The 24,416-nt window shown below is 48.1% G+C and overlaps 3 protein-coding genes across 4 annotated transcripts; all 3 read left to right on the top strand.

Annotated features, from left to right (window-relative positions):
- Window positions 1-1,682: 1,682 nt before the first annotated feature.
- On the top strand, window positions 1,683-16,218 carry LOC121588254 (dynein heavy chain 3, axonemal). 2 transcript variants are annotated; one of them, XM_041905983.1, is made up of 17 exons: window positions 1,683-1,914; window positions 1,974-2,524; window positions 2,597-2,694; window positions 2,757-3,480; window positions 3,540-4,501; window positions 4,571-4,755; window positions 4,846-5,111; window positions 5,190-6,410; window positions 6,478-7,767; window positions 7,835-8,388; window positions 8,450-8,654; window positions 8,722-11,455; window positions 11,520-11,649; window positions 11,716-14,247; window positions 14,312-14,651; window positions 14,724-15,347; window positions 15,660-16,218. In XM_041905983.1, exons 1-17 carry the CDS (start codon window positions 1,785-1,787, stop codon window positions 15,960-15,962), a joined length of 12,849 nt encoding a protein of 4,282 aa, XP_041761917.1. In that variant the 5' UTR covers window positions 1,683-1,784; the 3' UTR covers window positions 15,963-16,218. The 2 variants fall into 2 exon arrangements, with proteins under 2 accessions (XP_041761917.1, XP_041761916.1); XM_041905982.1 differs by having other exon boundaries at window positions 4,571-5,111.
- A 122-nt stretch (window positions 16,219-16,340) lies between these two features.
- Window positions 16,341-17,634, top strand: LOC121588257. The gene is made up of 3 exons (XM_041905985.1): window positions 16,341-16,551; window positions 17,117-17,200; window positions 17,275-17,634. The coding sequence occupies exons 1-3, from the start codon at window positions 16,506-16,508 to the stop codon at window positions 17,436-17,438; spliced, it is 294 nt and encodes a 97-aa protein (XP_041761919.1). The 5' UTR covers window positions 16,341-16,505; the 3' UTR covers window positions 17,439-17,634.
- Window positions 17,635-18,814: 1,180 nt separating this feature from the next.
- On the top strand, window positions 18,815-21,904 carry LOC121588255 (ammonium transporter Rh type A). Its single transcript, XM_041905984.1, has 5 exons — window positions 18,815-19,187; window positions 19,266-20,053; window positions 20,747-20,965; window positions 21,032-21,125; window positions 21,668-21,904. The coding sequence occupies exons 1-5, from the start codon at window positions 19,007-19,009 to the stop codon at window positions 21,796-21,798; spliced, it is 1,413 nt and encodes a 470-aa protein (XP_041761918.1). The 5' UTR covers window positions 18,815-19,006; the 3' UTR covers window positions 21,799-21,904.
- Window positions 21,905-24,416: the final 2,512 nt, after the last annotated feature.

The following is a 24,416-nucleotide window of genomic DNA, read 5'->3' as shown; positions in this document are numbered from 1 at the left end:
CTAATTGATACTTACGTGGGCACTGAGCGGCCACCGGCAGGCGGTAAGAACGCTTCCTAGTCCCGCTTCGGCTGAAGGGTGGATTACGCGCGTAAGTTATAGCCCTACCCATTGGCTCTCGTCCCCATTGCTGGCCCATCGTTGTACAAACTCGCGCGGGGCGATAAAAATGCTGACCCTTAAGCCGCGGGCTGCATTCATTGACTTTGGAAGTTAATTTTCGGACCGATCAAGGTGCTGGCTGGCAAACGCGACCGTTTAGTGCTGATACTGGAATACGAGAGGAGGGGGAGGGAATACAGCACGCCTGCCTTACGAGGGGATTTAAAATACAAATTCATTTACGGGTGGGTAGGACAACGTTGACGGTGGAATGGATACGCTTCTGGTAGGGGATGAGTGGCTAAGTTCATAAATTTTCTATTTTGACAGCATAAGCGATTTCCCTGAATGAAGTATTATTAAAGCCGCAAGCCACTTTCAGCGAGAATGCTGTGAAATAAATCGTTTCAACAAACTTAACAAACACCCATTTCCTTCCGCAACAAATGAGCAACCATGCATCCTACTAAGGTAGCATGATTTCAATGATTGTTAATAGCAATAATGTATTTCCGAAAATGGTTCATGTTTTTTGTATCTTTAAATATTCCAAATGAGCTGACATCAATTATACCCAACACAATCAATAATTTCGTAGTTAAGTAATAAACAATGTTAAACAGCCAAACACATTTTTTAAATCAACCTATTCTAAATAAAAAGGCCACATCCCCTTTCTTGGATGGTAAGCTATACGAACATAAGTCAAACTTACACTACTTGCTCATAGATGGCGCTTTTACAATGTGCTGGCAATCTTGCGTTCAAGTTTGCCTGCTTGCATCACAATGGGAAAAAATTATGTGTTTGCCGGAACCAGTTCTTCCTCTTCTTTCAATTATTTTTCTTCTTCTCCTTATCTGGCACAACATTAATTGTCGGTCTAGGCCTACGTAAGCCACTGATGTTTGTTAGTGTATACAAAGCAAAATAGTGAATTATGCGTAAGGGGTGCTCAGTTCATACGGGAATTTGAAACCATGGCGGGCATGTTGTTAGTTCGTGCTAGGTGATGATTATATCACCAACCCAAACATTCTATACATTTATCGAATATTATTCTATTTGAGCTATTCCTAAACAAATACATGCAAGTGTCTTTAACTGATATTTAATTATATTCAAACATTCGGAGTATGAACCAAAAAGCAAGTTTATTTCTAAATTTAATTTCCTAACCTAAATAAGTTCCACAAAAAAGACCTTTAAAACCAAATTTTGAAAAAAAAAACGATCCATTGTGATGAAAGCTTTATAGCTCTACATTAAACAAAACTTTCACCTTCAAAGGCCACCCTCATAACCGTTCGATTGACCTAATTCCAACATTCAACAATATTTTGATCCATTTTTATTTTATTGTTTTTTGACACTTGTTGATATTTGTTTACCTTCAACAAGAAACCGATCATAACAAATACTCAACAGGTTTTGGTTGCGTTTCTAAAATTTCAACAAACCACGTGTTGCATGTGTAGCACGTGCCTAACCTACCAGCCGGTTGCCATTGGAGATGATTGCTTCGCTACATTCGCTTCGTTTACCGGTAGTAAACAATGCAAACAGTTTTTCATTCAAGTAGGCTGCAGTTAATGGTGAAGGTGGTTTTAACGCTGCTAGTTGTTACACTAAACTAATTGAAATATTTTACTGACTAAAAGAATAAGATCAACTTGTAAAAAATGAGACGTGCAAAAAAACCGAAACCCAAACTTAAACGGCACATTGAGGATGTTCCGTTTTATAAATTCTCTCATGGCCCGGACGAGCTTCCCCTGGATCCGGCCCGCTCCTTCATAGAAGAACAAATCGGTAGGCTGTTAGTCAAACAATGCCTTCACCCTTTCATCTACTGGTTTTTCTCTTTGCAGGAAAAATTCATTCGACCAAGTCCAGCTGCTTTACCAAGGACTACAGTTTGCATCTTTCACCGCGCGGAGATGGTACGCTGGATCCGGAACTATTGCCACCGGAAACTGTCAACCTGTTTCATCACCCGGAAGCTACACCACGGCCCTCGACCTCAAAGGTTTACTGTCGGGGTGAACCGGCTCGTGATGGTGGCGGTTCACTGTCCGCAAAAGCTAAAGATGCTACCGATCGTATGATCGATGTGTACAAACGGTTTCGATTGAAAATATTTCACGATCTAGCACTCACCAAACCGATGCTCCGCGGTAATGAGTTCTTCCGGCGCTATGGCCGTACAGATGAGACCGGTCGCCGAAAGTTGCCATCACTGTGGAGGAAAAAGCGCCCGCAAAAGTTTCAATTCGATGAGTTTGCCTATCGCACGCCGGAAGAAAACGAGGAAGCGTTGCGAAAAATTCAGAAACATCTGGATCGCATGATTGCCAAGAGCATACGGGAGGCAGAGAAGCGTCGTCGGGAGAAGGAAGAACAGGAGAGAAGGCCACAGTTTGTAGGTTTCGTCTTTTTGTGGTCTAACTGGTGACTAATTTTCTGTGATATTTTTGCCTTCTTTTCTCCCAAGTGTACATCCAAGAGCAAGAATGTCTACGAAGTGAAGGTGAAAAAGAAACGTCTTAGCAATGAGCAATACATCAGGAAACTCAAGCAATCGGAGAGCATGTAAGTATTTAAGTTGTATCGCACGAATATTCCCCATTAATGGTATTAAATGTTTTTATCAGGAAGCTCAAATATCTGCAAGCTCTGCTACCCGTCCATCCCGACGAGCAAAAGCATAAAATATTGCAACGGTACGAGCATAACTTCCGGCACGCGATGTGCTTCTTTGACGATGCGATGAAGCAGCGTACGCTGAATGTGCTCGATCAGCTGGACGTACGCAAAATAGAGCACTTCCCGTCGCATCTTATCAAAAAAATACTGCCACGCATAGATCAGCGTCTAAACCATCTCAAACAAGCACACAAATTCATTTCCGAAGAAGAACAGCTGTGGCCCAACATATATCCAGAGGTGATACTGATGGACTACCTCTTCGATGCCGATCATGGTGTGTCACGCGATCAGGCTGTATTTTTCATCATCCTGCTGATGGACCTGCAGGAAGACTATCGGTACTACGTGAAGCGTTCGTTTCTTCGCTACATACTGCGCTCCGAGGCAGAACGATCGCGGCTACAGCTTGCCATTGAGCCACCCGAATTTCCCATGGCCACAATGGTGGCTCCAGTGCCGTGGAAGTGCTCGATCCAGCTCGCCAAGAACAGGCTCGAGGAAGTGCTCATGATAAATCATCCCGTGCTGCAAGCGATCAACATGCTGTGGCACAAGCTGTACAGCAATCTGCTGGTGGTAGATTCGGTCAAGTTCTACAGTACCGACATACCGATGCATGCCGATAAAATCACGGAGATGATACATAACAGCTGCCGAATAACTAGAGATGTAAGCGCGCACATAATTTGTTATTGAGAGGTTCTAACGTACGGTGTATTTTGTTCTAGATTTTAATCAACGACTGGATGCCCCGGGTGGCCGATCTGGTGGACGTGATGCGCAAATATTGGAAAGATCTGGTGCCCCGCAACTCTACCCACGGTGGACGAGGGACAATCTTCTTCAACTGCATACACGCCCTCACCTCCTACCATCTGCAGGAGCTGATCAAGAAGAGTCTTGACCATCTGGTCGAGGCGCTGGAAGTGTACCGGGATGGTGATGTGGCAGGAGAGGAGCCGAAAGTACGAAAGAAGCCCTTTATGACACTCACCGTCTCGGTGGTTGGCCAACACCACACAGATATTGAGAAAACGACCGAGAAAAGTGATCTTTCCTTGTACCAGGTAGATGATGACGATCCCGACATACTGTCCTCGGAGTCGGACGATTTCGCGCTAACGAACGGTGATGAACGGAGAACGTCCTTCATTGTTGAAAGCAGTGGTAAAATCATCATCTATCCGTACATGGAGGAGCTCCCCGATCTATTCAAAAGCTACTTCGTGAAGATCTTGAAGGTGGGCTACAAGATACCGCGTCTCGAGTACTACTTAACGCAGGATGAGAAGCAGCTCGGCTACCTGCACTTCATACGCACCGACAACGACGATATGGAGAAGTTGTACGAGCGTGTGAAGAAGATTGTCATCGCCAACCAGACTGGACCGACGGTTTATCTTTACCCAATGTACGAGTACTATTTTCCGGTTCTGGCAAACAAGATGAAACTTATAACGGAGGGCATTTTCTCGCAAGTGGAACTACCGCCACTGGATATCTTTAAAGAGCTGGTGCAAAAGTTTACCGATCTACTCAACGGGATCTACTATCTGCGAGACTTTATACCGCTGAATCTATTCATGCTTGATAACAGCAGGCTGAATAAGGTACTGGAAAAGTTGGTTAATGATCTGAAGAACTTTGTTATCAACTATTTCATTACACTAAATCAAGTGGATAATAGGAGGTAAATATCGACGTAATTTGACATGGCTTTCAAGATCAAGATTTACTGGTCAATTTTTGTTATTTACAGAATTTGTGATGAGTTTGAAGATATGTCGCTGCATGCTGGCGAGAGACCTAAGGAAACTCCCGAAGTGGTGGCCCTGCAAAACTATCTTACCCAATGCAGGGAGGAACGCATGTACCAGCTGACGTCTGAGATCAAGCAGGTCGCACAGCGTGTTATCTTCCTGTTAACACATGCTATTCTTGATCGTAGGTTTTCTTTTCGACACACTCCAGCACTCAGCATGTCCAATGACGATGACGTACATTTAACGTTCGTTCCTCTCTGCCTCTTTCCAGAGGAAGATATCAATCTCAACTCTCGTCTGTTCCTGTGGCCGAAGGAGTTGGAAAAGGTGCTCGATCTTAGCGGAGCTCGATTATCCGTTGTGCGTGATAATCTCGAAACGTCTCTACGCGAACGGCGGGTTAAGTTTGAGCAGTACCTCATGACAGAGAAGAAGAAAATGGATCACTTCCGTACGAGAGAGATACGCGAAATGCTTTCACTCGACGATCTGCGCGATAAAGTGGATACAGTGGATGGACTAATGAAGATCTTAGAAGTATCTACCTCTATGTTACACTTTCAACCTTAAGGTGTACCTTCTAACCCCTATTTTACCCTATTCTGTGCTCTTCAGGATTGTAGCAGAGAGGCAAAGGAGATCAACACGAACGAAAACCTGCTGCAGATCGATCAGTCGTTCTTCCCGTCGCTCAACGAGATGATCGAAAAGATGGGACCGATCGAGAAGCTGTGGCACACGGCGTACAAGTTCGACACCTGTCACGAGGTGTGGTACTTCGGCCCGTTTAAAGATCTGGATGCGGACATCATACGGAATGCGGTCGAGGAAATGTATCTCGCAATATCGTTACTGCTGAAGGAGCTTACCGGTAGTCCGCAGGCGAAGCGTGTCGCGGAACAGATACGTATGAAGGTGGAAAAGTTTAAGGTGTACCTTCCAATTCTGGAGTCGATCTGTCGCCAGGGACTGTGCGATCGCCACTGGAAGCAGATCTCGGAAGAGCTTGGCCAGGAAGTGAACCCGGACGTGCACAATTCGCTCAGCCAGATGGTGGAGATCGATATCGTCAAGATACAGGACCGGCTCGAGGAGATCTCGAATGCGGCCGGCAAAGAGTACGAGCTCAACATTCAGCTTGTCAACATGCAGGAAGAGTGGACCGATGTGCTGTTCGTTTGCGTACCGTACCGGGACAGCGATATGTACATTCTATCCTCCGTCGACGAGATCCAAACACTGCTGGACGATCACATTCTGAAGGCACAGGCGATGCGAGGATCACCCTATATCGCTGCGCTCGGCACGAAAGCAAACAACTGGGAGGATAAGCTCATCTCCATGCAGGACATTATCGATACCTGGCTGCAGGTGCAGGCGACGTGGATGTATCTCGAGCCGATTTTCAGTTCCGAGGACATCCTGCGCCAGATGCCAACCGAGGGCCGTCACTTCAAGGCTGTCGATCGCGTATTCCGCAAGATCATGAAACACACCACGGCCGATGCACACGTCATTCAGGCGACAGATTACCCAGAACTGCTAAACACCTTGCGGAAGGCGTACACCGATCTAGAGGAGATACAGAAAGGTCTCAACATGTATCTCGAGAAGAAGCGGCTGTTTTTTGCGCGCTTCTTTTTCCTCTCGAACGATGAGTTGTTGGAAATTTTGTCCGAAACCAAGGATCCGCTCCGTGTGCAGCCTCATCTGAAAAAGTGCTTCGAGGGCATACACGCACTGCAGTTCGATCCACAGATGGAAATTGTTGCGATCACATCGGCAGAACAGGAAGTGATACCGTGTGTTCGAAAGGTTAATCCGAATCTTGCTAATGTAAGTATGCATCAATCGATCAAATATTCTACCTTGCCAGCTCATCACCCGTAACTCCTTTTGGTAGGGTTTGGTAGAGAAATGGCTTAAAGAGGTCGAAACAGTAATGCTGGAGAGTGTTAAGGAGCAGATCTGGCAATCGTACGAGCGCTACCCGAACGATCCGCGAAAAGTGTGGGTGCTGAACTGGCCCGGACAAGCGGTACAGGTTGTATCCTGCCTCAAGTGGACCGAAGAGGCCGAAGAAGCCATCCAGCAGGGCCAGCTCCCGCAGTTCGCTAAAACCTGCAGCAATCAGATCGCCGAGCTGGTGGATCTAGTGCGTGGAAATCTGAGCACCGGTGCAACGATTACGATCGAAGCGCTGATCGTCGTCGATGTGCACGCACGCGACATTGTCAAATTGCTCGTTGACAAGCAGATCAGCGATGTGGGCGATTTTAACTGGTTTTCACAGCTTCGGTACTACTGGCGTATAGACGACGATGACAAGCAGAGTTACGTCGGCGTTAGCATGGTTACGACCGACCTCAAGTACGGCATGGAGTATCTCGGCAATACGGGACGTCTCGTTACGACCCCCCTCACCGATCGATGCTTCCGCACGCTGATGGGTGCCTTCAAGCTCAACCTTGGTGGTGCACCGGAGGGTCCTGCCGGTACCGGTAAGACGGAAACGTGCAAAGATCTTGCCAAAGCCGTTGCCAAAAAGTGTGTCGTGTTCAATTGTTCCGACGGGCTGGATTACAAGGCGCTCGGCAAGTTCTTCAAGGGTCTCGCTCAGTCCGGCTCGTGGGCGTGCTTCGATGAGTTCAACCGTATCGAGCTGGAAGTGCTTTCGGTCGTGGCGCAACAGATACTCACCATTCAGCATGCCATCGCGCAGAAGATTGTCAAGTTTACCTTTGAAGATACGCACCTGAAGCTCGATCCTTCGTGTAACATTTTCATCACGATGAACCCTGGCTACGCCGGGCGCACGGAGCTGCCGGACAATCTGAAGGTGCTGTTCCGTACGGTTGCCATGATGGTGCCCGATTATGCGATGATCGGCGAGATCACGCTCTATTCCAACGGGTTCGATAATGCACGCGTACTTGCACAAAAGATTGTACATACGTACAAGCTCTGCTCGGAGCAACTCTCCTCGCAGTTCCATTACGACTACGGCATGCGAGCGGTAAAATCCGTCCTTATGGCGGCTGGTTCATTGCGTCGCGCTCAACCCCACCTGCCGGAGGATCAAATCGTACTGCGAGCTATTATTGATGTGAACCTTCCCAAATTTCTGCAACAAGATATTCCACTGTTTGAAGGCATCTACAAGGATCTGTTTCCTGGAGTGGATCTTCCTCCGGTATGTACCTTTTCCAATGTCTTCTTTGCTCTACCATGTGCTAATCTCCTCATTATCTCACAATCAGCCTGCCCGAGACGATATTGTGCGTATTCTGCTGGTGAGGCTGGTGAAGCGGAAGCTACAACCAACAGCCTGGTACATCGACAAAATCATGCAGATCTACGAGATGATGCTCGTACGTCACGGTTTAATGATCGTTGGTGATTCGATGGGAGGAAAAACTACGGCCTATCAGGTTTTGGCCGAAACGCTTCGCGAGCTACGTCTCGAGAAGGGTCCGAAGTGCGACGAGCAGGGCGTACAATACCGTATCATCAATCCCAAGTCCATCTCGATGGGCCAACTGTACGGTAGCTTTGATCCGGCTTCACACGAATGGTCCGATGGTGTGTTGGCGAACACCTTCCGCGAAATGGTCAACACAACGAGCCTGGAGCGCCAATGGATTCTCTTCGATGGGCCGGTTGATGCGGTGTGGATTGAGAACCTGAACACGGTGCTCGACGACAACAAAAAGCTCTGCCTGATGTCGGGTGAGATCATTCAGATGACTAAGCTAATGAACCTCGTGTTTGAGCCTGTTGATCTAGAGCAAGCTTCTCCCGCTACTGTGTCCCGGTAAGTGTATGAAGGCAATGCCAAGATTTTTTTCTGTTAATTGTTGTGAATTTATTTCTAGATGCGGCATGATCTATATGGAGCCACATCAGCTCGGCTGGATAGCTCTGCACAAATCGTTCTTGCTGGTGCTGGAAGAGAAAGGAGTGTCTGAGATTAGTATCGGCGTTTTCGAACAGCTTGTTGAGTGGTTGATTCCACCTTCGCTCAAGTTTCTTAAAATGGTTAAAACCGTCTTACCGATCTCAGAGATGCAGTGCTATTCGGTAATACCAAGTAGTCCGATCAAGAAACTCGTTACTTCATTCACTTTCACCTTCCTCTTCTTTTCAGATGTTTTCCAAGTTTTTCTCCATTTTTTGCACACGCATGCAAAATTACACTCAAATACAGTTTCAGCAGACGTTCCTGTTCTGCTACGCCTGGGGCTACTTCTCATCTGTTACCAACGAGGGGCGCAAGATGATCGATCCCTTGCTGCGCAAAATACTTTACGGTGGCAATGAAGATCATCCGAAACCGAAGCACTTCTCCCTGAACCGTGGCCAAATGTATCCGGAAAAGATGAATTTTATGGACTATCGCTTTGATGAGCATGAAAATTGGTGGCCATGGCAAACGACGGAGGAAGTGGTCCTGCCCGAATCATGCATAGTGTCCGAGCTTATGATACCGACCAAAGAAACTGGCTACATACTTTATTGGACCAATCTGTGCGTTCGTAACGGTATCCCAATCATGCTAGCCGGTCCGACCGGTACAGGCAAAAGTGCCACCATCTCCAACTATATCCGCGAGCTGCCGAAAGCGAAATTCATCTCAAACATTATCAACTGTTCGGCACGCAGCACGGCCGCACAGGTGCAGGACACGATCATGGGCAAGCTGGATCGACGGCGCAAAGGTGTTTATGGGCCACCGGTCGGGAAAGAGTGTGTCAACTTCATCGACGATCTTGCCATGCCGGCACGTGATGATTATGGCTCGCAGCCACCGCTAGAGCTCGTACGTACCTGGCTCGACCATCGCATATGGTCGGATTTGCGCGATACATCCAAGATCGAGCTTATTGATCTGCTACTCATCGCTGCTATGGGACCGATCGGGGGCAGTAACTTCATTCCACAGCGACTGTATCGCCACATGTTCGTCATATCAGTGGACTCCTTCGAGGATACTACTCTGATGCGCATCTTCTCCTCGATCGGTGATTGGCACTTTGCGAAAGGCTTCCCGGAGCCCGTGGCACGCCTTAGCAAGCTGCTCAGCCAAGCGGCCATTGCGGTGTATCGTGGAGCAATTGAAAGCTTCCTTCCTACGCCGGCAAAGTCACACTATCTGTTCTCACTGCGCGATGTGTCCCGGGTGTATCAGGGGATTGTGTTGCTGCCTTCGAAAAAGCTGCCCGATCCGGAGAAACTTGTGCGGCTTTGGGTGCACGAATCGTATCGCGTGTTTTGCGACCGGCTGGTGGATGATGACGACAAGCTGAAGCTTCTCCGCCTAGTCGACGATGCTTGCGTGACGCATCTACGCCTTAAGATGGAGCAAGCCTTTGGCGATCGGCTCGAGCCGGGCCAGAAGGTGTCGGACAAGCATATACGCGATCTGCTGTTCGGTAACTACATGGAGCCCGCGGCGGTAACACGCATCTACGACGAGGTGGACAATTGGGAACAGTTGGAGAAAAACATCAACTACTATCTGTCCGAGTACAACGAACGATCGAAATCGCCCATGAACCTGGTGCTGTTCCGGTTTGCGATTGAGCACATCTCACGCGTCTCGCGCGTGCTGCAGATGCCACGGGGACATTTGCTGATGGTGGGACTCGGCGGATCCGGACGGCGCAGTGCCGTCAAGCTGGCATCCTTTATGGGCGATTCGCTCGTATTTCAGGTGGAGGTGACACGCAGCTACACGCTCAACGAATGGCGCGAGGATATGAAAAAGCTGCTCATGTATGCGGGCTGCGAAGGCAAGCGTACCGTGTTTCTCTTTAACGACTCGCAGGCGAAGGAGGAAGCATTCGTGGAAGACATCAACTCACTGCTCAATACGGCCGACCTGCCCAATCTGTTCCAGGCGGAGGAAAAGGCGGTGATCCTCGAACAAATGCAAATCATCGTCCAGGCCACGAACAAGCCAATCGATCTGACAGCACTGTCGCTGTACACCTTCTTCGTGGAGCGTGTGCGCGAGAACCTGCACATAGCGCTGGCCTTCTCCCCGATCGGGGACTCGTTCAAAAAGCGGCTGCGTATCTATCCCTCTCTTATCAACTGCTGCACAATCGATTGGTTTACGGCTTGGCCCGATGATGCGCTGCAGAAGGTGGCGGAATATTTCATTCGCTCGATGGATCTCGTCAGCAGCCAGGAACGGTTGTCCTCCCGCGAGTCGTCTAGCGTCGAGGTTGTTGAACCAGTCGACGAGAAGGACCAGAAGGTGCGCAAACTGACCGAGCTAGAGTGTAAGTTGATCGACTGCGTGCTTGTGTTTAACGAAAGCGTTGTGGAGAATTCGAACCGGTTCTTCCTCGAGCTGGGCCGCCGTAACTACGTCACGCCCACGTCCTATCTAGAGATGCTACGATCATTCAAAGACCTGTACCACAAAAAGTACTCGGAAACCATTACACAACGCGACCGGTACACTACCGGTCTGGAGAAGCTGGACTTTGCCGCCGGGCAGGTGTCGGTCATGCAGGACCAGCTGAAAGATTTGCAACCGATGCTGAAACAAACGTCCGACGAGACGGAGAAAATTATGGTCAACATCGAACGTGAGACGGCCGAAGCCGAAAAGAAGAAAGAAATTGTTGGTGCGGACGAGACGGCAGCGAACGAGGCGGCCGCCTCTGCTCAAGCGATCAAGGATGATTGTGAGAGCGACCTGCAGGAAGCAGTGCCGGCGCTGGAAGCCGCTCTTTCTGCCTTGGACACGCTCAAGCCAGCTGACATTACCGTGGTAAAATCGATGAAGAACCCACCGTCCGGTGTGAAGCTTGTGCTTGAAGCCGTCTGTGTCATTCGTGGCATCAAACCGGACCGAAAACCAGATCCGAGTGAGTGCTACTGAGGGGAAAATTACTACATCGAAATTTGGTTCACTTATACGTTTTATTGCAGATGGACATCTGGTGGAGGACTACTGGGGACCGTCACAAAAGATGCTGGGAGATCTCAAGTTTTTGGATAGCTTAAAGACCTTCGATAAGGACAACATTCCTATACCCGTCATGAAGAAGATACGAGAAGTGTAAGACGCACCTCCAATCACTCCTTTCCTACGCCTACTCATTAAACTTTTATTCCCTCGCAACAGCTACATCGCCGATCGTGAGTTTGTGCCGGAGAAAATCAAAAGCATCTCCATGGCCTGCGAAGGTCTGTGCCGGTGGGTACGGGCAATGGAAATTTACGACCGTGTCGCAAAAATTGTCGCCCCGAAAAAGATTGCCCTCGCCGAGGCGGAAGCGGAACTGGCGATGCAGATGGAAAAGCTCAACTCGAAGCGTGCCGAGCTGCAGGAAATTCTCGACAAGCTGCAGAAGCTGAACGATTTCTTTGCCGAAAAGTCACGCGAAAAGAAACGCCTAGAGGATGAGATCGATAGCTGCGAGAAGAAGCTGATACGTGCGGAGCAACTGATCGGTGGACTTGGTGGCGAAAAGCGGCGCTGGTCAGAGTGTGCCTTCAATCTGCACCAGTCGCTTAGTAACGTGGTGGGTGATGTACTGCTTGCTGCCGGGTGTGTGGCGTACCTGGGCTGCTTCTCGACCGAGTTTCGCTCAACGATCGTACAGGAATGGAACGCGGAAGCCGTCACGCGACGCATACCCTGTACGGAAGCCTTCTCCCTCATCACCACCCTTGGCAATCCGTTGCAAATCCGCAGCTGGTCTAACTGGGGCCTGCCGACGGATAACTTCTCCGTTGAGAATGGTATTATCGTGAAGCATGCGCGTCGCTGGCCGCTCATGATCGATCCCGAAGGGCAGGCTAACAAGTGGGTTAAGAATATGGAGAAAGCAAACAATCTCAAGATCATCCAGCAGATGGAAGCCAACTATATGCGCATCGTAGAGAACGCCATCATCAATGGGTATCCGGTGCTGCTCGAGAACGTGGGCGAGAATATTGATTCCGGGTTCAATTCCATCCTCGAGAAAAACATCATCTACCGGAAGGGATCGTACAACATCAAGTTCGGCGACGGGATGATCGAGTACAACGACAACTTCCGGTTTTACATCACGACGAATCTGCGCAATCCTCACTATCTGCCCGAAACCGCCGTCATGGTGACGCTGATGAACTTCATGATTACGGAGCAAGGCTTACGGTCGCAGCTGCTCGGTACGGTCATTGTTCAGGAGCGTCCCGATTTGCAGGAGAAAAAGGAATCGCTCATCATCGAGTCTGCCCAAAACCAGGAAGCGCTGTACAATGCCGAGGCAAAGATTCTGCAGGTGCTCTCCACTGCGGAGGGTAACATACTGGATGATGAAAATGCGATCGACATTCTCACCTCCAGCAAGCAGCTGTCGGAAGAGATACAGGCGAAACAGATCGTAGCCGTGGCGACGGAAGCGGAAATCGATGCCGCCAGACAACAATACATCCCGGTGGCTCGCCATTCGGCTGTGATTTTCTTCTGCACCGCCGAGCTGGCAAATATTGACCCAATGTACCAGTTCAACCTCACCTGGTTCTTAAATATCTTCGTACAGGCGATCCTAAACTCGCCCAAGTCCGACGATCTTGAGCAGCGTCTGAAACATCTCACCGACTACTTCACCATGGCCATCTACAACAATGTGTGTCGCTCGCTGTTCGAGAAGGATAAGCTAATGTTTTCCTTCGTGCTGTGTCTGGGTATCATGCGTGGCCGGGGTGACATTAAGGATCCAGAGCTTTCCTTCCTGCTGACCGGTGGGCTTGCGCTGGATAACCCCTACCCCAATCCAGCTCCCGAGTGGCTCACGGACAAGTGCTGGTCGGAGATAGTGCGTGCCGGAGCGCTACCTTCCCTGAAAGAGCTGCCCCAATCGATCATACAGAACATTGCCCAGTGGAAAGCGTACAACGATCTCAATGAACCCGACGCCCATCCGCTGCCGGAGCCGTACGATCAGCACGAAAACATCACCAAGCTGATCGTGCTGAAGTGTCTCCGGCCCGATAAGGTCGTTCCCGGTTTGCAGCGCTTCATTGTACAGAACATTGGCAAAACGTACGTAGAGCCGCCACAATTCAACCTGGAAACATCGTACCGTGATAGTTCGCCAAGAATTCCGCTCATTTTTATGCTCTCGCCCGGTTCCGACCCGATGGACAACATCTTCACGTTCGCTAACGCTCACTACATGAGCGACGACTGTCGAGTCATCTCGCTCGGACAGGGCCAGGGACCGAAAGCGACGCGAACTATACTCGATGCGATCAAGCTGGGCTACTGGGTTGTGCTGCAAAACTGTCACGTGGCCGAATCGTACATGGACGAGCTGGAGAAAATTTGCATGGACTCGAGCCTGTACGAGTCGGTCCATCCCAAGTATCGGCTGTGGTGCACATCGTACCCCAGTCGACGTTTTCCAGTATCGATACTGCAAAATAGCGTCAAAATGACAAACGAAGCACCGAAAGGTGTAAAGAACAATATGACACGCATCTTCACCACCGATCCACTGTCCAACAATGCGTTCTACTCGGACGCTTTCGATGGACAACTCGCCAACATATGGCTTCGGGGAGTGTTTTCGCTGGTATTTTTCCACGCCGTTGTGCAGGAGCGATGCAAATTTGGTCCACTTGGTTGGAACATCCCGTACGAGTTCAATGAATCTGATCTGAAGTAAGTATTTGAGTTTCAAAGTAGCTTAAAACTGTACCGAAATGAGCGATTTTTTTCTCGAAAGGATCTCCCTGATGCAACTGAAGATGTTCCTGAACCAGTATCACAAGATACCATTCGAGGGACACATTTATCTTACGGGAGAGTGTAATTACGGGGGCCGAGTTACTGACGATAAGGATCGGCGTTTGCTGATGGCTCTGTTGAACCGAATCTACAACCAGGACACGATCGATGTCGAAAACTATCCCCTGACGGAATCGGGCCGCTATAAAGTACCGGTACTGCCAACCAAGACTGAAGCACTTGCATACATCTCCACAATGCCAATGATCGCGCACCCGGAGGTGTTTGGATTGCACGAGAACGCTGACATCACGCGCAATATTGATGAAACCTCGTCGGTAAGTACGGATCGCAAGTACCTGCGTAGTATGTGTTCTTCAATAAAGGCTGATTAATTTCCTTCATTCCAGCTGCTAGATCGAGTTCTGCTCACCCAAACGCACCTATTCGCGGGAACGGCCTCCTCCGACACGGAACAAAAGGAGGATCCGGTGCTGCTGCTGTGCACCGAGATCGCCAAAAAGCTACCCACCCTGTACGATGTCGATGCCGTCGCCGAACTGTATCCAATCGAGTATGAAAACTCGATGAATACCGTGCTGCGCCAGGAGCTCACGCGCTTCAACCGGCTGCTAGAGTACATTCGCCTCAGCTTGATCGATGTGCAGCGAGCCATCAAGGGCCAGATTAGCATGATACCGGAGCTGGAGAACATTTACCGGGCGATGAAAATATCGCGCGTACCGAAAGCGTGGCTGTCGAAGAGCTATCCCTCGCTGAAGCCACTCGGCAGCTACGTGAACGACTTTGTGCAGCGGTTAGCCTTCTTCCAGCGCTGGATCGACGAGGGCGAACCGAACGTGTACTGGATGAGTGGGTTTTACTTTACGCAGTCGTTTCTGACCGGCATCATGCAGAACCACTCGCGCAAATTTAAGCTCCGCATCGATGACCTGGTAATGAACTTCGATGTAACTAGCTTTGAGTCGGACGAAGCGGTCAAAGATTCTACCGAGGTGGAAACGTTTGTTAAGGTAATATTCATATTTCTCTGCAAATTGTTTAACGTTGAAAATAGATAGTATCTAGCTTCACATAAATATAGATGGTATGAGATACAAATACTACATAACATACACATTTCTAATAACATTCTAACGACGCAAACTAACTCATTTAATGCTGCATTACAAAAGGACAAACGACTCATCAACGTTGATTACGTAATGTTCGACGTAAGTACTCGCCTAAGCATTGTATTGATGTGACACTTTACTTTCTAACAGTTACTAATTCATTTTGTAACGATGCAACCGCTAATCCAACTGCTTTTATCATCTCAACAGGGCCTCTACCTGGAAGGTGCCCGTTGGAATCGTGAAAGCATGCGGCTGGATGAGCCCTTGTCACGCATCCTCTACGACACACTGCCGATCATCTCGATGACCCCAATACTGAAGTCGGAAAAAAGTGAACAGCACGTCAATCGTTACGACTGCCCCATCTACAAAACAAGCGAACGGCGTGGCGTCCTATCCACCACTGGCCACTCGACCAACTTTGTCATGTTCCTCGAGCTGGAAACTGATATGCCGCTGGAGCATTGGGTTCTGCGCGGAACGGCCTGTCTCTGCCAACTGGACGATTAATCTAGCCAGGCCTGCAAGCACTCTCTCTCTCTCTCATAATCTTTTGCACCGTCTCTATAACCACAAATGTTTTGATTGTTTTGGTGTGGCACATCGCATCTAACCTACGGCATGGGTTTCAATAAATTTGTAGTCGTTTTATCCACTCTATTTAGTGCAACACGTTTCTTATCTTATCTTGCAACATTCGCCGTTACTCGCGGGTAAGGTAAGCGTCCGTTAAACGACGCGACAACTTCGCCCCAAAATAGAGAGGACAACCCTGGTACGCCGTACCGGGCGGAAAGGTGCGTTATCTTATCTGTGCTCGCGTTTGCCAATCACCCACCGATAGCACAGCGTAGCGGTAAGGGTGTAACCATCCACATTGGAACAGGTCTTATTGTGTGCCATCCATTGCTTCGTAGCAGGTTGAATCGTTTGACAAATTTAAGCGTGAAGGAAAGTTTGTGCTTTTGGAAAGAAAAGCAACTTAAAACAGTGTTGACATTTGTATTGTTTTGTGTGATTCTACAAAAGTGTCCTGTCCAGTGCCGCTTCAAGATGCTTATCATAAAGAACAAAGCCGTTTACTTCACTCTCATGCTCGGTAATTATCAATGCGCAACCACTACACGCAGGGCAGCACAATCACCTTGAAGTGAGCGTGTGTGATTCATCGGTAGAATATTTCCAAGAACTGTGGCATTAGTTCATCGGTGTTAGGAAAAGTTAGATGCAAATGGTGATCATATTGTAAATACTTGCGAAAATAAAAACTAAACGCAGTTTACGAGCTAAACGTCATAAAGTTGAGCCATAGCACGTAATTTTAACGATTGTGTTATGGGTCACTTGGAAGTGAAGTCATTTCGATGGTCGAAAGTGTAGGTCAGCGTATTATACCCCAAATTATAGTTCCTGCTGGCCTTATCATTCGTACGGAATCTTTCGCTTAGTGAAGTGTTGACCAGAATGCACAAACGATATTACATCTCTTTTGTTCCCGATTACTTAACCGTACTAAAGTAATAACAAACCTTTTTTGCGTTTTAACTGTAAAAATTAATATTTTAAGCGCGTCCGTCAAGTGTAGTAGCGGGACACAGCGAGTCACAGCGAAATATCGACTTCATCTAACACCTTCCATTTATCTACCTCTATATACCCCACAGTTGTATTGAGCATGTGTTTGGATCAAACCGAGGCACGTCGCAAAATTCTTCGCGGACGCCGTACCATTAACCGAACCTTCAAACGTGAGTCATAACGAGCAACGATTGCTTCGCGGGCTTTACACTAACCCCCAAAACGCCCCTTTCCCACGTTACAGGTGGACCAATGATTCCTGCATGGGCCATCATTACGATAGTGGCCATCGTGAATCTGCTGCTCGGCGGCATTGCCTATCTAATATTCCGCAAGGTCGTGCTCAATGCACCGATCGAAAACGTTACCTCCTACACGCCGGCCATGCAGGATGAGTACAGCTCCTGAGCTCCCTTTCAAAACGGCCCATCCAGCCGTACACAAACACTTCATTTACCATGCTACCCCCATCCCACGACAGCAGCAAATTGAATCCTGCCGGTAGTTTGTAAGCATTACCCCTTGTACATCCTTACATCCCCTTGAAACGATTCACAAATCAATAAACCACCAGATCAGTTTCGAAGAAAGGTAACCAAACCAACGAGCAGACCTTCGTTTTATTGGTTGTAAAACAAACGCCCCGGTGCACCATTCACCCGGAGTCAACCGAGTCAGCTTTTCATCAATAATGAACCCGAACGGTATTACCATGTCGAGCGATGCCATGTCGTTCCAGAAGCCACACTTGAGATTGCGTGACGGCAGGCGTCACGTTTTCGATGGTTGTTTTTCTACCTTATTGACACAAAGGAAAACCTCTTTAACTTTACAGACAACCCGGATTTGAATTGCCAAGCCCGAAGTCCGTAAGTAGACATTCGTGAAAGTAATCGAATCGTTTCCATATTTGATTACCACAAAGTTTCACAACGTACGGTGGATCCAATCCAATCCATCCATCGAACGCTCATCTTCAGACCGAACCTAGCCGAAATCGGCTCGATCGATCAGAACATCCACTCGAAATTTACATTCCGAACTGCGCCGGGGTGTTTGCATAGGTCATGAGGGGACGGTTGGTCAAAATCGTTCAAGAGCAGCGTGTACCTCCGGCAAGGCGTGGGGTTATGTTCTGCACCGATTACAGCTACTCCACTAATCCACGGTCACGGTCAAACTAGAAGCTGTGCAGCAGCAGCAGCAGCAGTAGCCAAAGGGGTTGTAGCAAAGGCGAGGGCTAACGATTTGTATAAATTTACATAATTCATTTACCCCCTTTTCCTAATTTAAATGTTCACTTTCAATCCAATTGGCGCACGGAGCGGGAATGTCGCGGTTTGAGGGTTTCGGTGGGAAAAGTAGAGAAGGATGTATCTGGCCGTGCAAAAAATAGGGTACCGTTTGGACGTGCAGGTTGATATTGAGCCACTTCAGATGTTTCACAAACCATGTTGGTAGATTCGACCGCCAGCATGGAGTTGTTTGATTGACATGTGCACAATGGGAAAAAGGGATGGATTTATCTTTGCATAAGGATTCTAAATAAAGTAACACTCCTTGGTAAAATATGCGTTGCTTAAATTATTCCATATTCTACACGAGAACCACTATTTCATGAGTAAGCTCTACAAAAATATTGCTCCTTTCTTTATGTCCACCTTAAAACACGCCCATTTTCCCACTGTGTTCACCATCATTATCATCCACCGCGCACACAGCAGCCCCATTCCCGTCTAACCGTCCTACCTTTACAACCCGAATCTCAAATCCCAACCAACATCAACCTATCATCGTTTCTGACACCGAAATCAGTTCCGTTTGGACAGTGCGCGGATAAAAATGTACCACGGCTAGCGCTCCGTGGACTTGTTACGAATCCCCCAAAAAGCAAGTGCCCAAATTATTCAAACCATCAATCGGTTATAAGGTTCTAGGAAAGTGATCTTTCGGAAAGGAGAAAACAACGCACCATCATGCACACACCAGGATCCTCGACGGCCGGTTACGCACTGCTGCTGATCGTGCAGGTGGTTTTTATAATCGTGTTCGGATTCTGCACCGATTACGCCAAGGAACTGTTGCCCGTGAAAAATGAAACGGCCCGAGTCCACAGCCCTGCCGAGACCGAGGGAGGAAATCTGCGGAAATATCCTCGTAATACCGAATGTTTGCGACCACGGTAATCACGTGCAGCATCTCATACGTGGATTATTCTTGCCATCATTCTTTCAGACTTTCAAGACATCCACGTGATGATCTTTGCCGGGTTTGCCTTCCTGATGACGTTTCTGAAGCGGTATGGCTTTAGTGCATCAGGGCTGAATCTGCTCGTGGCCGCCCTGGTCGTCCAGTGGGCCATCATCATGCGGGGCTGCTACGAGATGGAGGACGGCATCATACCGATCTCGCTGCAGAACCTGATCGGTGCGGACATTGCAGCGGCAGCCGTACTGATCAGCATGGGCGCTCTGCTCGGCCGTACGACACCGATCCAGCTGCTTATCATGGGCATTCTGGAGATTGCGATCTTCGCTGGCAACGAGTACCTGCAGCTGGAGCTGGTAAAGGCGGCCGATGTCGGTGGCTCGATCACGGTGCACGCATTCGGTGCGTACTTCGGGCTGGCCGTGAGCTTTATGCTACGACCGAAGAAGGAACAGGCGAAGGCCGGTCCGCTTGAAGGGTCATCGTACAGCTCGGACATCAGTGCCATGATCGGAACGATCTTTTTGTGGATCTTCTGGCCCAGCTTCAATTCGGCACTGGTCGATGGAGCGGACCAGGAGCGTGCCATCATCAATACGTATCTTTCGCTTGCCGGAGCGACGGTGACAACGTTCGTGCTGTCCGCGCTAGTGTCCCACGAGCACAAGCTGGACATGGTGCATGTGCAGAACTCGACGCTGGCTGGCGGTGTGGCGGTGGGATCGATCTGCAATCTGCTGATCCACCCGTTCGGTGCACTGATCGTCGGCGTTATGGCAGGCGTTATTTCCGTGCTGGGCTATCGGTTTCTTACGGTATGTATGCGTGGTGTGCAATCTAATGCGGTTTCTCATGTGATTGTTTACCCCGCCGTTATCTAACCAGCGATCACTCTCACTCTTGTAGTCTGTGTTTTAGACAACCGTAGTTTATTGATATCTTAACCGTGCGCCGTTACCATGGCAGTAGAACATTTTATCAGCAGCACAACCTGCTAAATGCTGCTAACGAAATTGTTCCACTGCTCGCCGCACTGTTAGCAACGGTTTAGATTTTAACACGCTCTCAACACGACTGGATGTGTTAGGATCATTTTCACACCGAGCTGCTAAAAAGCGATCTCAAAGTGCTCTACTTAGCACTCAATAACGCTTGGATAAATACGCAAATCGGTGAAGGCGATCGTACAGCCTGCCGCGCACGACAGCAGAGCAGCTCATTAGTATCAGTGCAAAAACATGGAAATCTATTTTTATATGTTCATTTTTTTCGTACACTTTTTAGCTATTTGTAAATCATTGCCAAATATTCAAACCTTCACTTCTCTCTTTGTTTGTCGTCATCTTTTTTCATCTAGCCCGCCATACTGTCTAATCTGCGCATTGCGGATACGAAATCTATTTTTATATGTTCATTTTTTTCGTACACTTTTTAGCTATTTGTAAATCATTGCCAAATATTCAAACCTTCACTTCTCTCTTTGTTTGTCGTCATCTTTTTTCATCTAGCCCGCCATACTGTCTAATCTGCGCATTGCGGATACGTGCGGTGTGCACAACCTGCACGGCATGCCCGCCGTACTGTCGGCCATCTTCTCCGCCATTTATGCATCGTTTGCAAGTGTCGAGACATACGGCACCTCATTGGCTACGATTTTCCCCGCGATGCAGAATCCGAACGCCACCAATGCCACGTCGGAAATGGAACCGCTGGAATATGTCATCGGGGTAGGCAGTGGTTTGCACGTTTTTGGAAGTAATTTTCTATAAATCCCATTTGCCTTCACTTCACAGGGATATGGCCGTTCTGGTGCTAAGCAGGGTGCTTTCCAGCTAATGGCAATTGGCTTAACGATGGTGATCGCCATTGTTGGCGGGCTGATTACCGGTAAGTAGAGCGATCGGCGATCGCTCGTTCTTCACACATTCGCTCTTCCAACAGTTCTGTTTTCAATGCATTGCGCTGTTCGATAGGAGCTATCGTTAGAATGAACACGTTCGGAGGGCAGCTAATAGCATCGGAGCAGTGCAGCGATGCACTTTGGTGGAAGCTGCAGCCAAACGAAAGCCCAAAGCAAGCTCCGAATGTTAACTCCGTGCCTAGCATGACGCTAAAGGCAAATGTTGTGTTTAAACGCGCGCTTAAAAGGTAGTTAGTGAAACGAAACATGGCTAGCTCGCTGTTCACTACCGTTCTTGTACCGTGCACATTGAATGTTTAATGGAAAGCTCTGTTGCTCTGTGTTTATGTGGTTCGTTTTGGTTTATTTCTCCTGCGATAAAAACATTTCTCAAAACTGTGGCTTTGCTTTATGAGATGCACAATTTTAGGCGTATGCAAACAGTTCTTCTTGTACTATTGTTCCATATTCCACAGATTATGCTCTACGCGTTTTACTAACTGTCGCTTTTGTTTATTTCAATTTTAAGGATTGATACTCAAGTCACCCTCAGTTCGTCAGTTGGAAGAACATGAGCTGCACAAAGACGATGCGTTCTGGGAAACGCCATCAGAAGAATCGACGAACACTACTAGCACCACCAACGAATCATCCAACTAGTAATAGAAAAAGATTAAAAACAACGAACGAAGAATCTTTCTGTTGAACAGTGTTCAATTCTTCGTAGTGGTCGAATTAAAATAAACCACAGCAAATTACAAACTGATCTTCTAGAAGAGCTTTTTAATATTTGTGAAGAGGAACGGTCCCTATAGGCCCCCTATGAAGGAATACTTCAACGGAGGAGACCATTATAATGTGTCTTAATGCATGCGGCCGTTTCATAATGTATCGAAATCAAAGAAAAATGTTCAAAAGATGGCAGAAAAACAACAAAAAAGAAACTCATTACAAACACACGTCATCTGCGAAAAGATTTCCACCGTGGTTCGTAAATTGATTTCTATTACGATTGAAATCAAGACGCATTTCTCTCTCTCGCGCGCGTGTTTGCCTATTTAAATTCCATTTTCATGCCAACCGGCTCAATTATCGCAACCCCCCCCCCCCCCTTCCCCACAGCTAGACCGCATTCCGGATCGCAGATTAAGGCAACGGCAATCCAACCCGCTGAGCACACAAACATGAGCCTCCGCACCAGAGCACATGGCCAGTGGGCCGTTCGCCCGCCACCCGCGATCGTGTTGGACGGCGCGTTTGCAAATTTTCGTTTGCACGCTCCGGCACACACGCGGCAATGCGTTGGTCACGCTAAGCTGTCATTTTATCACGCGATCATAGGCGCTCTGAGCGCCTGCTTTATACTCTCCATTTCTTTTAACAAGCGTGAAATGTATCACCTGTTCACTCGGTCCCACGTCGCCTGCGTGAAAGCCCACTTACCCTCACGTTTGCTTCCACCTTCACGGATCAAGAAGGACCCAGTGTCTGTTTGTGTCGTCGCATGTTTATGCTTCAACCTAAAACTCATCCAAGCCTAATGCTAATGCATTAAACACAGAAGGAGTATAGGGAAATAATGCAGCGTACATTGGCGCGGGCGCGCGCACCGTACGAGGAATATATTATAAACAGTGGCATAAAATTGTCGCATTAGTCTCCGGCTAGCTCGCCTTATTCCCAGCAATCCAATTAACGACGGCCACCGACGGCCTGGAATGTAACGTCCCTGGACTGTGATGTCACTTCCTCCGGCAGGGCAATAATTTCGTACGTCCTCGGTTGGCCTCGTCCTTAGCCCAAAACAGAAGAAAGAGAAAAAAAAGTGCAAAACAAAAACGCACGCCTGAAATCTAAACTACCGATCCGATTAGCGTTACGCATGATAGAAGGTTAGCAATATTATGTCACATTCCATAATAACCGCGCACCGCGTTTGTCGCAAAACCAGGCACCAGCACCAAATCAAAAACTGGAAAAAGCGTTCGCTCGGTGCTTTCTAATCGAATGAAAAGTGACCCACATTTTGGGGAGAGGCGAACGAACTTTCAATCCTTTTCCCAACGTCCAAACCCTTGTCGTGTCGGTGTGTCGTCGTTGTTCTCGCCGTCGCTAATTGGTCTCAATCTCGGTGTAATGTCGGTCATCTTCTCGCAAGCAAACCGCCCAACAGGTTACACCTTACACAACCTACCCGAACACAGCACTACCACGCAGGGGGGCGACACTTCCAGACACTTCCGCAAATGAGCACACGAAGGTATAATGAACGAAGCCCCACGACACAATGTCCGTGTCTCGCGGGCGGAGCCCATGTTTTCCACCCTGCCAGGAGGGAGGGAAATTGGAACGGAAAATGGGCAACACCGTGCGGATTGGGAGGGGGTCATTTTCACGCTCCACGCATGCCAGGAGTTTCGCGTGCATGATTCGTAACGATTCCCAGAACGGCCCTCACCGGAGTGTCGTTCGGCGCTGGTCAGCTGGACGTGTTTGTGAGCGTGAACACTGAATGTGACCGTCGTAAGCAGATGGTATAACTTTTAGGGAATGATTTTTTTTGGGAATGACATGGTTGTAATGTATTAATATCATATTGAAGATCCAGCTATAATGTTTGGGCGCCTTAAGTTATGCTATTTGTGTAGCAAAACTGTCTGATTTACTGTTTTAACACTCTCGCATAGCTAATTAAAAATATTATCTAAGTTGTCAATTACCATTGTCCAAAATATGACTACATATTTCCACAACACTACAACCTCCAAACCCCCGTCGTTGGAAAAATGTTCCGATACCGCCCATATTACACGCAATGTCTATGAGTGTATGAGCTGCTTTCGGTTGATAAATTCGATGTACACCACCTGAAATCTCCTACCCAAGTACAGGCGGTTCCCGAGATACACGGTTAATCGGGACCGAAAACAGCCGCAAAATACCGCGTATTTCGAATTTATTATTTATTTTTTTGATTTTATTAATTATTTGATATTCTGACTAAAAATTACAGTTTTAAAACTTTTGAAATGGGCCCCAACATTCAACCAAAAGAGAAATTACTCAGCATTTGATAATTGATGTGTCAAATCAGTACAATTTGCCCGAAGAACTGTCAAATTTAGAAAACCGCGTATCTCCGATTCCGCCTATAAGAGGTACCGTGTATCCCGGGGACCGTCCGTAATCATTAATTCTTCCAAATTCAACAGTTCTTCTATTATTCAATTTTAGCCTCCACCAGCTAACGGCCGCGTCTCAGTGTGCAGTTACCATAT

Source organism: Anopheles merus, chromosome 2R (genome assembly GCF_017562075.2).
Source record: "Anopheles merus strain MAF chromosome 2R, AmerM5.1, whole genome shotgun sequence".
Taxonomy (NCBI): Eukaryota; Metazoa; Arthropoda; class Insecta; order Diptera; family Culicidae; genus Anopheles; species Anopheles merus.
Note: the sequence above shows the minus strand (reverse complement) of the source record. Positions and strands in the feature narration are given on the sequence as shown.

Coding starts and splice junctions, on each gene's coding strand:
- LOC121588254 (XM_041905982.1), top strand. CDS start 1,785: ATGAGACGTGCAAAAAAACCGAAACCCAAACTTAAACGGCACATTGAG. Junction 14,248..14,311: donor TTCAATGAATCTGATCTGAA/GTAAGTATTTGA, acceptor TTTTCTCGAAAG/GATCTCCCTGATGCAACTGA. Junction 14,652..14,723: donor ATATTGATGAAACCTCGTCG/GTAAGTACGGAT, acceptor CCTTCATTCCAG/CTGCTAGATCGAGTTCTGCT.
- LOC121588257 (XM_041905985.1), top strand. CDS start 16,506: ATGCTTATCATAAAGAACAAAGCCGTTTACTTCACTCTCATGCTCG. Junction 16,552..17,116: donor TTACTTCACTCTCATGCTCG/GTAATTATCAAT, acceptor TATACCCCACAG/TTGTATTGAGCATGTGTTTG. Junction 17,201..17,274: donor CATTAACCGAACCTTCAAAC/GTGAGTCATAAC, acceptor CCCACGTTACAG/GTGGACCAATGATTCCTGCA.
- LOC121588255 (XM_041905984.1), top strand. CDS start 19,007: ATGCACACACCAGGATCCTCGACGGCCGGTTACGCACTGCTGCTGATC. Junction 20,054..20,746: donor TGGGCTATCGGTTTCTTACG/GTATGTATGCGT, acceptor TTTTTCATCTAG/CCCGCCATACTGTCTAATCT. Junction 21,126..21,667: donor TGTTGGCGGGCTGATTACCG/GTAAGTAGAGCG, acceptor TTCAATTTTAAG/GATTGATACTCAAGTCACCC.